Below are 14466 nucleotides of genomic sequence, written 5' to 3' on the forward strand. Positions count from 1 at the left end.
AAATTGAGCCCCAGCAGACTGGCAAAGGAGGAGAAGAGAATGACCAGAGGTTTTTCCAATAGAAGGAGATAAAATATTCATTCCTTTAAATGGTAGCTTCTTGTTAATGATGGACAGATAGGAAGATCTGGAGGTCAGAGCTGTTAAAACAAGTGTGATTTTTAGATAGTGACTTGAAAGGGATTTAGAATCTAATTGTGAAACTCAGAATCAGGGGATTCTGAGCTGAGAGCAGCCTCAGGATTTCTTTCTTTATTTACAGAGGTCAGAGGGACCTGCAATGGGGGCTCTACCTCTTGCTAGCTCTGGGACCCTGGGCAAGATACCTTATCTCTGTGAGCCTCACTTTCCTTATCTGTAAGGTGGGAATAATGATTCAAGCCACATGGGGTTGTTGTGAGAAATAAGATATTGCACTTAAACCCCATTCACAGAGCTGGCCCACCATCAGTGCATGCGCACATGCAAATTTTCCCATCTCCACTATTTCTGAGTCTTATTATCCTGTAAAACAAGCCAACATGCTTCTCTTAAAAAAAAAAAAAATCAAAGTCCTATGGTAAAGCAGTAATCACAAAAAACAGAAAACGGTCTTGCCTGAGACAGCCCTGTATTTTACTTGCTCATTTTACAGATGAGTAAACTGAAGCCCAGAGAAAAAAAAAATACTTGACAATTAAATTAATCGCTGAGTTGGTACTTGTACTAAAATACTGAATCCACACAGCCAGACTCCACTTTCTGTGACCCATGATGACACCTCTTCTTTCCATTCTACACATGAGCTTGTGAGTTAGGGAAAAACTGTTCATCTGTTTTATAAAGGGAGAAACTAAGTGCCTTGCCCACTACCACTCAGCCAAAGGTAGTTGGCAAGAGAGCCTGGACTACAACCCAGCTCTCCACCAGCTAAAGCAGGTCTTTCCAATACACTAGGATGTCTCCCTCCCCACTGGGCCCTGACTACAGTCCCACAGGGCTCAACGGGAGCCCTGCCAACTATAGTTAAGTCTGGATTCAGAAACCTCTAATACTGCAAAGCTTCCTTTTATTCAAAAGGGACCTTCTCTTCCCAGGATGATTGGTTAATGGATTTTTCCTCCTCATATTCAGATACTGTAAGGTTGTATATACTTTAAAATCTGACACTCAGGACAAATGTAACTTTTCTTATTAAAGATACTTGGTAAGCCACGACTTTCAACAAAACCTCAAAGCACAACCTCACATTTGAATGGAATCCAGAGAGATCCAGTGGAGAGAAATACTCAGATTATTACTCAATAAGGCTGACAACTTTAAACCAAGTTTTTGGTAGAACTAACATTATATTTTAGTCATTTAGAATTCTATGCATTTGATAGAAATTGAAAATGTTTTACTTTTATTATATAAGTAATAAAAACCCAAGGCAGAATAGAGCACACAACTAACAAAATCAAAATCACTTATTAAATACATTAAAATGTTTTCTTCTCCTATAATGTTTCCATTTCAAATTGGGACTACAATACTAATGAGTGAAAAGTTGCAGGTCATCATATCTATTTGATGTGCTGCTATGCTGCAATTACACAGACACTTTGGTGGAAGACCATGGCAGAAGGAGCCAGAGCTTCGCCTTCACACCCATGCCTGGGTTTGAATCTTGGCTCTAAATAGTTGTACAACCCCGAGAAAGCTACTCGGCTTCTCTGAGTCTCACCCTATAAAAACAGAACTAAAATATCTAGTTTATAATATCTTCGTGAGAACTAAATGAGTTTAAAAAGTTTCGTTTTCTTTGCACAATTAAAAACAAGGGTAAAGCCTTTAGCTGTACTTTCATTCAGTTAATATTCTCAATGTTGTTTTCACATAGCATTTGAAATTAAATTTGTGCTTTATTTTCAGCAGTGGAGTTGGCTTCTTAAGAAATTTGTTGAGCAAAATTTTTTGAGAAATAAGGGATCCTAATTGTACAACGGACACCAGCTCTCCAATGTATTACCTTGGTAAAATGGAACATTTTATTTTTGCTTCTACTTAAAATAGTTAAGATCCACTCAAAAGTGAAACACTGTACCTAACTGGCTATTAAACATCAACAACGAGGCATGAAAACTACTGGGAAATTCCTGGGGAACTAGAAGCCAATTCTCTCAAAGATACTTAACAAGCCTGGAATGACCAACAGAACCCTTGGTTCTTTAGACTATCAGTGTATTTACGCATTTACTAGTAGTGGTGCAATGGTAAGAGAGGCAAGCAATTTTATACCTGATAAATGTTTTCTTCCGTTTCGGGATCACGGATTGGCTCGTGTCCAGCCTCAAACACAATGTACTATTACAGGAGCAGCCAGAAAGGAAAGGTCAGAGGTGAAAAAGAAAAAAGGAAAAACAAGCATTTGGAAATTAAGATACAAATCACAGTGAGCATTTAAGAAGCAGGCACAAGAGAAAACACCTTAAAGACACAACTGAATTATTGAAACAAAATGTACCTTGTACATTCCTGCCTTTCCTAAGGAAAACTGCACAGGTCTGCTGGTCAGTATTTCAGCAGTGATTGCATTGAGCCTCTGCAGATCTTTCTGGAGATATAACCTCTTCGTTCAATGGCAATTTGTCTCAGTAATATCTGAATACGTTGGTAGTGATGAGTATGAATGCTATCTCATTGGAATGCCTGGGATCCCACACTTTGTAAAGTATGGGTTACAGTTGAGGGGCATCCCTTTTCCCCTAAGGCTCAAAATCCTAAACAAACTCTGAAGAGCTCGGAAGCCCCAAACTCCTTTATCCCATAAATATCACCTTATTTTACATTCTCACTTTAAAATACGTTAAATCAATGTTTCCACATGCATGTTTTAGACTCTACAGGACTAAGACATTTCAAAAAGGCTATTATTCTTCATTCTGTGCAAGCCAGTGAGCCAGAGGGTGAAGTTCATATTGTATACAAATCCTTGGCCCTCAGTATTCTCAAGCAAGAGCGTGTCATTACGTGCATCTTTGGCTTTTGTTTGCCATGTACACTAGATACTTTTTCCACTTCAAGTTATCTATATTATGTTACTTTCATTGTAGCAGTACCAGCTTTTTGTGTGAAAATATGCATTTATATAAAATATGTATGTGACACACACACACACAAAGAACACCTATGCATCCCAGTTAGAACTGTAAGTTCAAGATTTTCCTTTGTGTTCAAAAAGTCATTTTTTTGGGCTTCTCTTTCTCCTTGAGAATAAGCACAGGGGAGGGAGAGGCTGTCTTTTCCCTTTTTTCTGCATCTCTGTTTGAACAAACCACATACTTGACCCCAAGAGAGATCATTTCTCCACCCACCACTGAGCTGCAGATCTTGAAGAGAGTCCAGAGAAAGCTACGGGCAGAAGTGTCTTTAAGGTCACTCTTTCCTTCCTCCCAACAGTTCTTATGGCATGAGCCAGGTAATCGGAGGGTCAGCTTGCCCCATCGGGGGTCAGAGAGCCCTCCTCATAGCCTTTCTAAAGCTTAGAAACCATCCTTTGGGTCTGTGCTGAAATGTTACCAAAACGTCAGCCCCTACCTCTGGTTCTTAACTCAGAGAAGCCACCTCATTATTCATATTCTCTCTAATGAACTCAGAATATTCAAGAGACTCTTGAAAACATTCAGCTCTGGGATCAAACTTCTACAGACTGTGAAGGGGGCCGAGGCAGAGGCAAGAAGGGAGAAGCGGATCTCCAAATCCCAAGATACCGATGCCGGCCAAACTTCTGTTAGTTTTTATGGAAATTTGCTCCTGGAGGGGCTGGCAGCCCTCGCCCTCAGAAATAATCTTGGTCTCTCTCCAGGTTTTGCAGTCAGTGGATTCTTCAGGTTTCTGACAAAATGGCTCTGGCACAGGTCTAGTCACTCTTGAATCTAAAACCCCAACTAGTTTCAGAAATTACCTGGTACACAGGATCTTCAACATCCTCTTCCAATATTGTCTATTGCAGAATAAGGAGAGGGAGGGTGAAAAGCAGAGGACATAAAGAAAGAGATGTGAGACTGCATTCAGAAATTATAGGAGAGTAAAGAAACCAGCTCTGGGCAGAAGAGGCTGGTGGGTCATCAAGGCAGAAAAAACACAGAAAAGTCAAAACCCTTAGAGCCACCCCCACCTCCACCCCACTGTTAACGATAGCAAAAGCAATTGTGTTTCTTGGGTCCTCCACCCCTGAAATCTTTCTCTGGATTCGAGATTTCACTTCATCCAACATGTCTAGAGTTTAAGAGAATAAGGGATAATTTCTAATGGCTTGCTTTGGGTACTGTAATTTACACAGGAATCTTTCATCTTCGTTTATTTCTACTTGGCAGCAGGAAGAGAAGGCCCGACTGTCAGTTTTTACATGTGTTTATTTGAAGCCCGATCTGCAGCGCAAGGATAAATTCACAGGTATACCTGGTACACAGCTTGTTCACACTGCTTATCCTTTTGTGCCTTTTTTTCTAATTCTTCTCTTTGCTTCAATTCATAAATGAGTTGAAAGAGATCTCTCAAGTCCAGAATAACAGGTTCAGCCTGGAGTGAAAGGTGGTAAGGCACATCATAAGGGAATGGTACTGAGATGCAGCAACCAATTTTTGTTTTTGCGGCGACAACCCACAGCCCTTCCTTTTTCTATTAATCTGAAAGCATTCCATTCTTAATTAATTCTACCTTGTTTATACTGGTTTAGCAAATTGCATCTAGGCTAAAGTTCATTTCTTCAACTAATTATATTTGCAAATTCATAATAATCATAAGCATAAAAGGCATTGCTTTTATTTATTAGTGATTTAGAATACAATAAAATTAGAGTAGGCCTTATGCAAAACAGCTATTTGTTTTCTCTTATTTTCTTTTTAAATGAGGCTATGAACACAAGGCAACTTATTTGTACACGGTGCCTCCATCCAGTTTAATCAGAAAGGAAAATAATTAGTCATTAGGAAATACCCATTAGTAAAAAAAAAAGAAAAAGAATAAACTGGATGGGTATGAGCATGTTTCCTTGCTTCAAGGCTGTTTATCTTTTCTAGATGGGAATGTGAGCATCAACTTCAGTGGAAATGCATTGCTTGGTCATATCTCAGAGTGCGCCCTCAAAGACCAACGGAGTCACAGGACTGTCCTCCCAGAGTTCCAAGGAAAGGCTCCCTTCTTGGATAGGGATACTCACCGCCTGGGCTGTTTTTATGGCCACAAATCTGTGATTCCCTTCCTTCCCACAAACATATCCAAAGGCCCGGTGATCTGTAATGTCCTTTGCAATGTAGGATATTTCATGAACAGCATGATGATGCTGAAGGGCCTATCAGAGAAAAAAATGAAGAACATATTTCAGGGGACTTTCCCTTCGAGCTGTTGATCAATAAGAAATGTGTTTCAGCTATGTGTGAACAGGCCCGAAGGGCTTTGGAAAAGCTGTTTAGTCCAGATGGAAAGAAAAAGAGCTACGCCTGCCCTTGAGAAATGGAGGCTTCTCTCTACGGTCTTAATCCTGTGACCAGAGAGAAACACAGGATTGTTCATATGCTGAATAAGCATCTGCAATGGTGGCTTTATTCAGCTTGCTAGAGCCAGCGTTTAGTTCAATGGGTAGGCTTCTATTTGATCTTGTTTTCATGACACATCCCAGTCCAACTTTTGGATTGATATTTAATTTACTTAAATTCTCAGGGACTCTGTGTGCTGTGGTGGAGGATGTACACTGTACAACTCCAGGGAGTATTGTTAACACTCATAGAACTATAGATGTGCACTTTTCCAGCAGATGGTGATAGAGTATGTTGAGGAATAAATGCCCTTCTCTGTTTTGTCCAAAGTCACCACTGGGGGTAGAGGTGGGGCTATGCATATCTCTCAGGCTTTTCATTGCTAGGTCTCTCTGTCTGCAACATCAACTCTTTTTATTCACTTGTCCACATCCTATTTCTCTTTCAATGGCCATATGAAATAGTATCACCTGTGTGAAACTTCCTCTGAACAAGGCTTGCCTTCTCTCTCCCTGGGGAAATAATTCCACCCTCATTTGTGTTTCTGTAGAACTTTACTTTCTAATGACACAGAACTGATGAATTCCTTCAATGTTGGTCCCTGGACTTCCTTACTCTCACAGGTCTTCCTTCTCTGATATACTTGCATGATTCCTTGTCTGTCTTTCCCACCTGGTTCTGTCTTCCTTATCCCTGTCATCCTAGCACCTTGCATTATGGCTGGATTATAGTTGTTGAACTAAAGTAAACTGAGATTGATAATTAGTCATTTGAAAATCTTTTATAGTTGACCTTTGTGCCTTCATTATCTGAGCTTCAACAGCTAATGTTCACCATCCTATAGTGTAATGGTGATCTTTATGGTTATTTTCCTATACTAAACCTACTTAAAACAATCCTCATTCAACAGTACTCTGTAAAGGCTTGTATATTCATCTGGGTGCTCATGGTATGTTTAAAGTCCTTATAAAGAGCCTTTTCATTATACTGGGTATTAGAAGGCTTGAATTCTAGCTACTGTGTAAACACAAGGTACCCAGTGTATCCCTGTGTACCTCAAGTTTAACCCTCTAGTAAATGGGAGGTATGTACCAGATCAATGGCTCATAACCCAAAGCCCTAGATCCTTAGGGATCATTCAGTGTAATAAAAAGAGGCCCCATGCAATTTTCAAAATCTCAAAAGCTAAACAGAAATCTATAATTACTCCTAATAAGTCTATACTTTTCTATGTGCATGCAAATGAAAATGCCAAGTTTATTTGGAATTTCTTTCTTTTGAGACAGGGTCTCACTCTGTCACCCAACCTGGAGTGCAATGGTGCAATCTTGGCTCATTGCAACCTTCACCTCCCGAGTTCAAGTGATCCTCTCGCCTCAGTCTCCTGGGTAGCTGGGACTACAGGTATATGCCACCACAGTCAGCTCATTTTTTTGTAGAGATGGGGTTTCGCCATGTTGCCCAGGCTGGTCTCAGACTCCTGGGCTCAAGCGATCCACCTGTCTTGGCCTCCCAAAGTACTAAAATTACAGGTGCAAGCCACTGCACCTGGCCATTTATTTGGAATTATATCAGCTAAGTGTTGCTAATATCCCTTAACTCATATTTGAGTATATTCTCTTACTGGCAATTAGTTATGGTTTAAATAGTCCAAATAGGAAAATGGATGATTACAAATGCAGTTTTTTTGGTAGACAGAATCTTCCCCATTACTGAGTCCATGGAGGGAGAGAGAAATGTTAACACAGGAGAAGTTAGTTACAAAAACATTGGGAACCACTGGAGTAGATACTCTCTAAGCTCTTATTCTATCTTCCCAAATCCTTTTAAGCCATTAGGACCCCCCACTACAAAATCAGCCTCCTGGTACAGTGGGCCTCTGGCTTTCACGATGGTCACCGCCTAGATGACCACTGATCTAAAATGTCCACCTCTTGGCTGGTTGCAATCTTTCCAGGCATTTGACCTCATAAATCATTTTTTGCAGTAGAATTTTCTGCCTTACCTTAAATTTCCAGGGTCTGACTATTCACTAACCTTTCTGACTACTCTTAGAACTCTCTCTTTGGCTTCATGCTTGCCCACCCTGCCCACTGCCCACTGGACATCATGCTTTAATGGTGGCATGACTGCCCAGTTACCCTAGTCTCTCCAGTGGCAATAAAACGAATGTGTGAGTCTAATGGTTTTTGACACAAATAAGTTGGCGGAGAAGGACATATTTGCTAGCAAAATAATTAGGATCCATTAATTTTTGTTTTATTAAGAGGACATATTTAGCTAGCAGAGGAAAATTGCTCAAAGAGTGGTAGCTTTTTCATGGTGTTAATGATGTAAAATTGATGAGATTTACATTCGCGCAACATGGGGGCATTGATTTACAGGCTTTTGTGCGCTAGAATGGTAGCCAGCAGGGAAAAGTGGGAGACAAAGACGTTCTTCTCTCCCTTTCCTGAAAGTATCTCTCTCTCTGCACAATGTGGAGAATGTTATCCACGTTTCCTATTAAATCAAAGTTTGACGACAGTGCCTTATTGATTGCCAAGTAGAATATTGCTCTAAAATTAAACTGCGATTAGAAGTCTTCCTGGTGGAATTAGATTTGGAGATGACTGTGCAATGGTAAAATATCACCTACCAGGCAAGACAGCAGATGGAGATGTTTTAATTTATCTGGGAATCCTCATTAAGTGTTTTAAAATCAAAACATTTTTAATGCCTGATGATACCTAATACTGCCTTGCAAAGTGTAGCTGTGTGTGCGAGCGTGCAGTGCTTAAAGATATTTGTAACGTTATTCTCTCTCATAGTTAATTTTATGACATGTTAAAAAGGATTGCTCTGAACATGTCTCGTTCATTCAGAAATGAGTCAGTGAGGGGATATGTCTTCCTTCTCTCCAACCTTAACCATGCAGACGTAACATAGATACTTAGAAACACAAATACATTAGAATTCTGCTAATCCCACAATTGCATTATCACATTCGCTTTAGAAACTTAAGAGTGTATCATGAAAATTCTTGTTCACTGAGCCTCAAAATTGCCCCACGTCTTCAAGTAGACTTTATCAGCACAATCAAAGACAGTTGGAACCTTAAACATCAATCCTGAGTTTATTCATGAAGGGACTGAAGGTCAGAGATTGAAATGCCAGGAGCAATACTAAACCCAGGTGTTTTTCCTACTCAGGATAACAAAGCATTGAAAAAAGGAAACCCGATTACATAGAATCAAAGTCTCCTTTCCTTAGACTTTTGGCTCTCTCAACCAACAACAAAAAGATGATCCCTTGATAAGTTGGGATAAGGAAGGCAAGGGAAGAAGAGAACTGGGTAAGGGGAGAGAACTGAGAATGTTCTAGATTCAGGCAGGTATCCGAAGTCAGGGAGGGTCATAAATCAGAAGGCTTGGGGTAAAGGCCGGCCACCCGGCTCTCAAAGAAAAAGGTCAAGACAGCATGGCCCTGAAGTTTACTCTCAGGAATTGGCTGTCTCTGGCACCTGTTGAGCATCCGTAGGCAGCAAGGTGAGGTGCAGCCTTTGGTCCTAGTGTGTCTAGAATTGGTGGGTTCTTGTCTCACTGACTTCAAGAATGAAGCTGCGGACCCTCGCAGTGAGTGTTACAGTTCTTAAAGATGGTATGTCCTGAGTTTGTTTCTTCTGATGTTCGGAGGTGTTCAGAGTTTCTTCCTTCTGGTGGGTTCGTGGGCTCGCTGGCCTCAGGAGTGAAGCTGCAGATCTTTGCAGTGAGTGTTACAGCTCTCAACGTGCCGTGTCTGGAGTTGTTCGTTCCTCCGGTCCAGAGTTGTTCATTTCTCCCGGCGGATTCGTAGTCTCACCTTCCTCAGCAGTGAAGCTGCAGACCTTCACGGTGAGTGTTACAGCTCATAAAGGCAGTGCAGACCCAAAAAGTGAGCAGCAGCAAGATTTATTGCAAAGAGCGAAAGAACAAAGCTTCCACAGCATGGAAGGGGACCCGAACTGGTTGCCACTGCTGGCTGAGGCAGCCTGCTTTCATTCTCTTTTCTGACCCCACCCATATTCTGCTGATTGGTCCATTTTACAGAGAGCTGATTGGTCCGTTTTGACAGGGTGCTGATTGGTGCATTTACAAACCTTGAGCTAGACACGGAGCGCTGATTGGTGCATTTACAATCTTTTAGCTAGACATAAAAGTTCTCCAAGTCCCCATCCTACTCAGGAGCCCAGCTGGCTTTGCCTAGTGAATCCTGTGCAGGGGCCATGGGTGGAACTGCCTGGCAGTCCCCTGCGGCACGCCCCCACTCCTCAACCCTTGGGTGGTCCATGGGACCGGGCACCGCGGAGCAGGGGACGGCGCCTGTTGGGGAGGCTCCAGCCTCGTGGAAGCCCACTGGGGCGGGGGCGCTGGGGCATGGTGGGCTGCAGGTCCCTAACCCTGCCCCGTGGGGAGGCAGCTGAGGCCCAGCGGGAATGCGAGTGCAGCACGGTCGGGCAGGCAGTGCTGGGGGACCCAGCGCACCCTTCACAGCTGCTGGCCTAGGTGTTAAGCCCCTTACTGCCCCAGTTCCGGCCAGCGCCTCTCCCTCCGCACCCCTCCACAAGCAGAGGCAGCCAGCTCCGGCCTCGTCCAGCCCAGAGAGGGGCTCCCACAGTGCAGCGGTGGGCTGAAGGGCTTCTCAAGCATGGCTTGAGTGGACTCTGAGGCCAAGGAGGCACCGACAGCAAGGGCTGCTAGTTGTTATACCCACTAGGGTATAACAACTGCTCCATCCCAGGAGTGCTTCTGTGGTCAGTTCCTGGGGCCTTGCAGGTAGTTCCAGAGGTGGCTGTGAGAACAACCAGAGAATACCGGCCAGAGTGGAGGCAGAGGGTGAAAAAAAAGGCAGATGTTGGTTGCCCCTCTTCCACATTTCCTTTTGAAAGCAGTTATTGTCTTGGGAAAACTTAGTCTAAATATTAAACTACTGCCAAAAGCAAAGCAGGTATTTGTCTTAAAAGTAGAGCCTTCAGTAACACCCTAGCTCTCTGCCACAGCTTCATGTATCCCTCCCGTCCTGAACTCTCTTTCCCATCATGGTCTAAAAGTCATCACTAAAGAATTCCAAGGACAATCCAGGTATCAATGTCCTCAATCCATTCTGACCTTCCTATGCATGAGCTTCAGGTAACCTGTGCTGCAAATAATCGGAGGAGCTCTTTACTCTCTCTTTGAATTTTGTACTTTCCCACTTCTGTGCTATTACTCACATGGTTTTCTCTGCAGATGCCCTAGCTTGCGCTTCATCAGCTCACAGAACTATAGTGTACCTATGACTGAAGGCAGAGCTCTGACATACTGCCCATCCAAGGAACCTACCCTGATACCCCATTTCCCTGAGTAATAATTCCCATCCCTAGATCTCACTGCATTATATTTGTCCTACGCAGGATGCTTTGTACTTCTTTCGCATTTATCCATTCATCCAGTTACACACAGCATGTGTATTTATTGAGTGCCTATTATGTTGCTGGTTTCCTGCTATGTGCTATGGCTGCACAGATGAGTAAAACACAGTCCCTTCTTCAAGGAGTTCACAATCTCATAAAACAGGTAGGCAAAGAAACTAGCAATCACAATATAATACAACAAGCTTTATATTAAAAGTGTACCCAGTGTGTCACATAGGCTTGGGGCAGGAATGGGGGAAGGGCATCAGAGAAGGCTCGACAAAGGGGTGACCTTGAATTGAGGCTCCAAGGATAGACGGGAAATCTCCAGAAAATAAGGAAGAATGGGCATTTTAGACAGAACTGAATGTGTGAAGGCAGCTAGGTTCTGAGAACAGGACCTTGTTGGGAACATCTATGCACATGTTTTCTCTCTCTCTCCTTCAGGAATGTTAGGCCCTTCAGAGAAAGATCCACCTCTGATTCTTCTTAATCTTACCCCCTCTCCTAATACTGCACCTTCTGAACAGTAAGTGCTACAGAAGGCAGGCAGGGAGGAAGAAAGAAAGGAAGTACAGGATGAAAGGAATGAATGGGGAGGAAGAAAAGAAAGAAAGAAAGACCAAGTCACCTTAAGATAGGCCCTACATATGCTGGATGTTCAATACATGTTCAATGAATAAATGACTCAGGTTAATTCATAACATTTCACATAGGATTCATTCTGTGAACAGAGAATTTCTTATCTGATCATCATTAAATCTTTTTTTCTTTGTATTTCCATGAGCCATTTACCAATGTTTAAATGAAGTATCAAATTGTTTGGAGGGTTACTGTCTGACAGAATAAATTACAGAGAAGACTTAATTTGTAGTATGGTTCAATACAGCCAATTAAATACAGTATGGATTAGAAAGTCATCTGCTAAAGATTTTACCATTAGTTTTTTTTTTTTTTAAGAATAAATTCTACCCTATTTTTGCCTTCATATTATTTGTGTGTGTGTGTGTGTGTGTGTGTGTGTGTGTGTGTGTGTGTAAGAGTGTATGCTTTCCCAAGGAAATACTATTCACAGGAAAAATACCCAACAGGAATCAAGTGAGTTAACAACAAAACAAAAAAACAGAAAAGCAGAGAGACACAGAATAAAAATAGATACATGAAAAAACAGTACTTCATACTACAAGCAATTACAGTAGTTAAAACCTCACAAGACAAAGGGAGGCCCAGGCTCATTACAAAGGCCTTTCTCTTTTCTAACATATTTTTGGATGTGCTTGCTGCATCGTGGTGCCAATGAGGCAACCTCTGCACCAGCCCCCAGGCACCCCATCATCAAACGCTCAATAGAGCGGGTCAGAGTGAAGTGCTCCCTGGGTTGGCATCCTGAAATCTAGAAGTTTTTACTCAAGGATAAGACCAGATTTCCAAATAACGTAGTCTCTTGCTGAAGAGGCGGTGTAATAATGGAGGAAAGATATGGACTCTGGAGCCAGAAGAAATGCAATTCAAATACAAGCTCTACCATTTACTAGATGTGTAGCTTTGCACACATGACTTTAACTTTCTGAGACTTCTTTTCTCTTTTTGTATAATACAAAGAATGACATGGGAACCCAAAATGCTGTTGGAAATATTAAATTGATTCATACAAAATAGATAGAAATGAGATACCAGTTTTCCTACCAGAATGAAAAATACAGAAAAGATAATACCCAGTATTGACCAAAGTGTGAGGAAACATGTAACGTAAGGATGATAATAGTATCTCTCTCATGGTGCTGTTATGAGGATGAGTAAATTAATATATGTAAAGTGACCAGAATAGTGCAAGGCACATTTGTAAAGGTTGGTACCTGTCAGCCATTATAGGTGTGTTGTTATTGGTGGAAGTGTGATTTGCTGCAACTTTTCTGCAGGGCTGCTTGGCAGTATGTTTCAGAGCTTTAAAGATGTGCATACACTGGGTCTATGATTCTTCTTTATTTATCCAGAAAGAACATGATATCTGGGCAAAAACTTGAGTACAAAATATTCCCTGCAGTGCTGTTAGTATGGTGAAAATTAGAAATGTCCAAAATGTTGAGCATTAGCTGACTGGCTGAAGAAAATGCATTTGCTATAAGATGAAATAGTACACAGTACTGAAAAAATTATCTTGTGGAACTATGTATTTTTTGCTGTGACAATACAATCACAACATTCTGTTGAGTGAAAAAAGCATATTACAAAATAGTATGTTCAATATGATCCTGTTTTTGAAAAAATGTACACACATCCATATATGTGTACATACCAAGAGTTCTCTCTTGAGTGGTGGAATTACTAGTAATTTTCTTCTTATTTATGCTAATTTTTGCTACAATCAAGATGCTATTTAATAAAGAAAAACATAAGATGGTTTTTTCTTTCGTATTCGAATTTAATGCATGCACCATCACCTAACCCTCCTTGAGCCCATTCAGTCTCCCTCATTCTTATCCCCCATAACCAAGTCCGTCTTGTCAATATCACCTTCCAAATAACTTTCACTTTGTCTACTCCTCTCCATCTCTACCAGCAGATGCCAGGTCACGCAGCTATCATTTCCTGTCCGGATTACTGCAGTATCCTCAGTCCTTCCTCATCCACTTATGCTGGCCTCTCCTCTGACAGTAATACCACAGGATGAAGAGATTAAGAAAACCTGGCAAATCTGATACATCTTTCTAGTACTTAAAACACAGCAAAAGCTACCCATCACTCTTAGAGTAAAGATCAAAATACTTGCCAGGGCCTGCAAAGCCCCTTGTATGACCTGGCTGCTTCCCCATGCTGACTCATTACATGCCCCTTTGTTCCCCACCACCTTGGTGTTTTACAGTCTCTCAAATGCACCACGCTCAGGTTTTTGCATATGCTGTTCCAGTTACCTAGAAAGCTCAACTCCTTTCCCCCATTCAGATCTCAGCAGAGATGTCTCTTCTCTTTGCAAGTTTCCCTGACCTTCCAGCAGAGACCAGGTTCCCGTGACACAAGTCCTCTCTACTTCCTCGACTTTTCCACTGGGAGTGGGAGAGACCCCTCAGGTTGCCATTATGTACGGGGATGAATTGATCAGTGTCTGTCTCCACTACTAGAGGCCGCTCCAGGCAGGCAGCAGCAACATTTTATTTTCTTATCATCTTAGCCTAAGGATCAAGTATAGTGCCTGACATACGATAAGGGTTTTGTACATCTATGCTTTTACTGTTGTAGTAAAATATACATAACATACAATTTACCATTACCATTTGAACCATTTTTAAGTATACAGTAATGTGGCATTAAGCACATCTACACTGTTCTGCAACTATCACTGCCATTCATCTCCAGAAAATTTTTGTCTTCCCAAACCCATGCTACCATTAAACAACTCCCCATTCCCTACTCCTCCCAGTCCCCGGCAACTGCCATTCTCCTTTGTCTCTGTAAATTTGTCAGTAAACATTATTATGAATGAGTCTGTCAGCAGGATTCTGTGTCCAGGTCTCTCTCTAAACTCCACTGACTCCCTATCCGTTTTCCCCTCTAAGCCTT

The 14466-nt window shown here is 41.7% G+C and overlaps 1 protein-coding gene across 12 annotated transcripts in view; it reads right to left on the reverse strand.

The window, feature by feature from the left end:
* DAB1 (DAB adaptor protein 1) overlaps positions 1 to 14466 on the reverse strand; it is a 1241370-nt gene that overhangs the window by 70549 nt on the left and 1156355 nt on the right. For 11 of the 12 annotated variants that reach the window (XM_017956763.3, XM_017956575.3, XM_017956747.3 and 8 more), the window contains 4 exons: positions 5183 to 5314; positions 4423 to 4542; positions 3926 to 3964; positions 2260 to 2325 (listed from right to left, as the gene is read on the reverse strand). In XM_017956763.3, the coding sequence (XP_017812252.1) occupies positions 2260 to 2325; positions 3926 to 3964; positions 4423 to 4542; positions 5183 to 5314 (357 nt within the window). The remainder of the gene's footprint in view (positions 1 to 2259; positions 2326 to 3925; positions 3965 to 4422; positions 4543 to 5182; positions 5315 to 14466) is intronic. The other variant, XM_021923232.2, reaches the window with a different exon arrangement.

The sequence above is a fragment of the Papio anubis genome, chromosome 1 (genome assembly GCF_008728515.1).
Source record: "Papio anubis isolate 15944 chromosome 1, Panubis1.0, whole genome shotgun sequence".
In the NCBI taxonomy this organism is placed as follows: domain Eukaryota; kingdom Metazoa; phylum Chordata; class Mammalia; order Primates; family Cercopithecidae; genus Papio; species Papio anubis.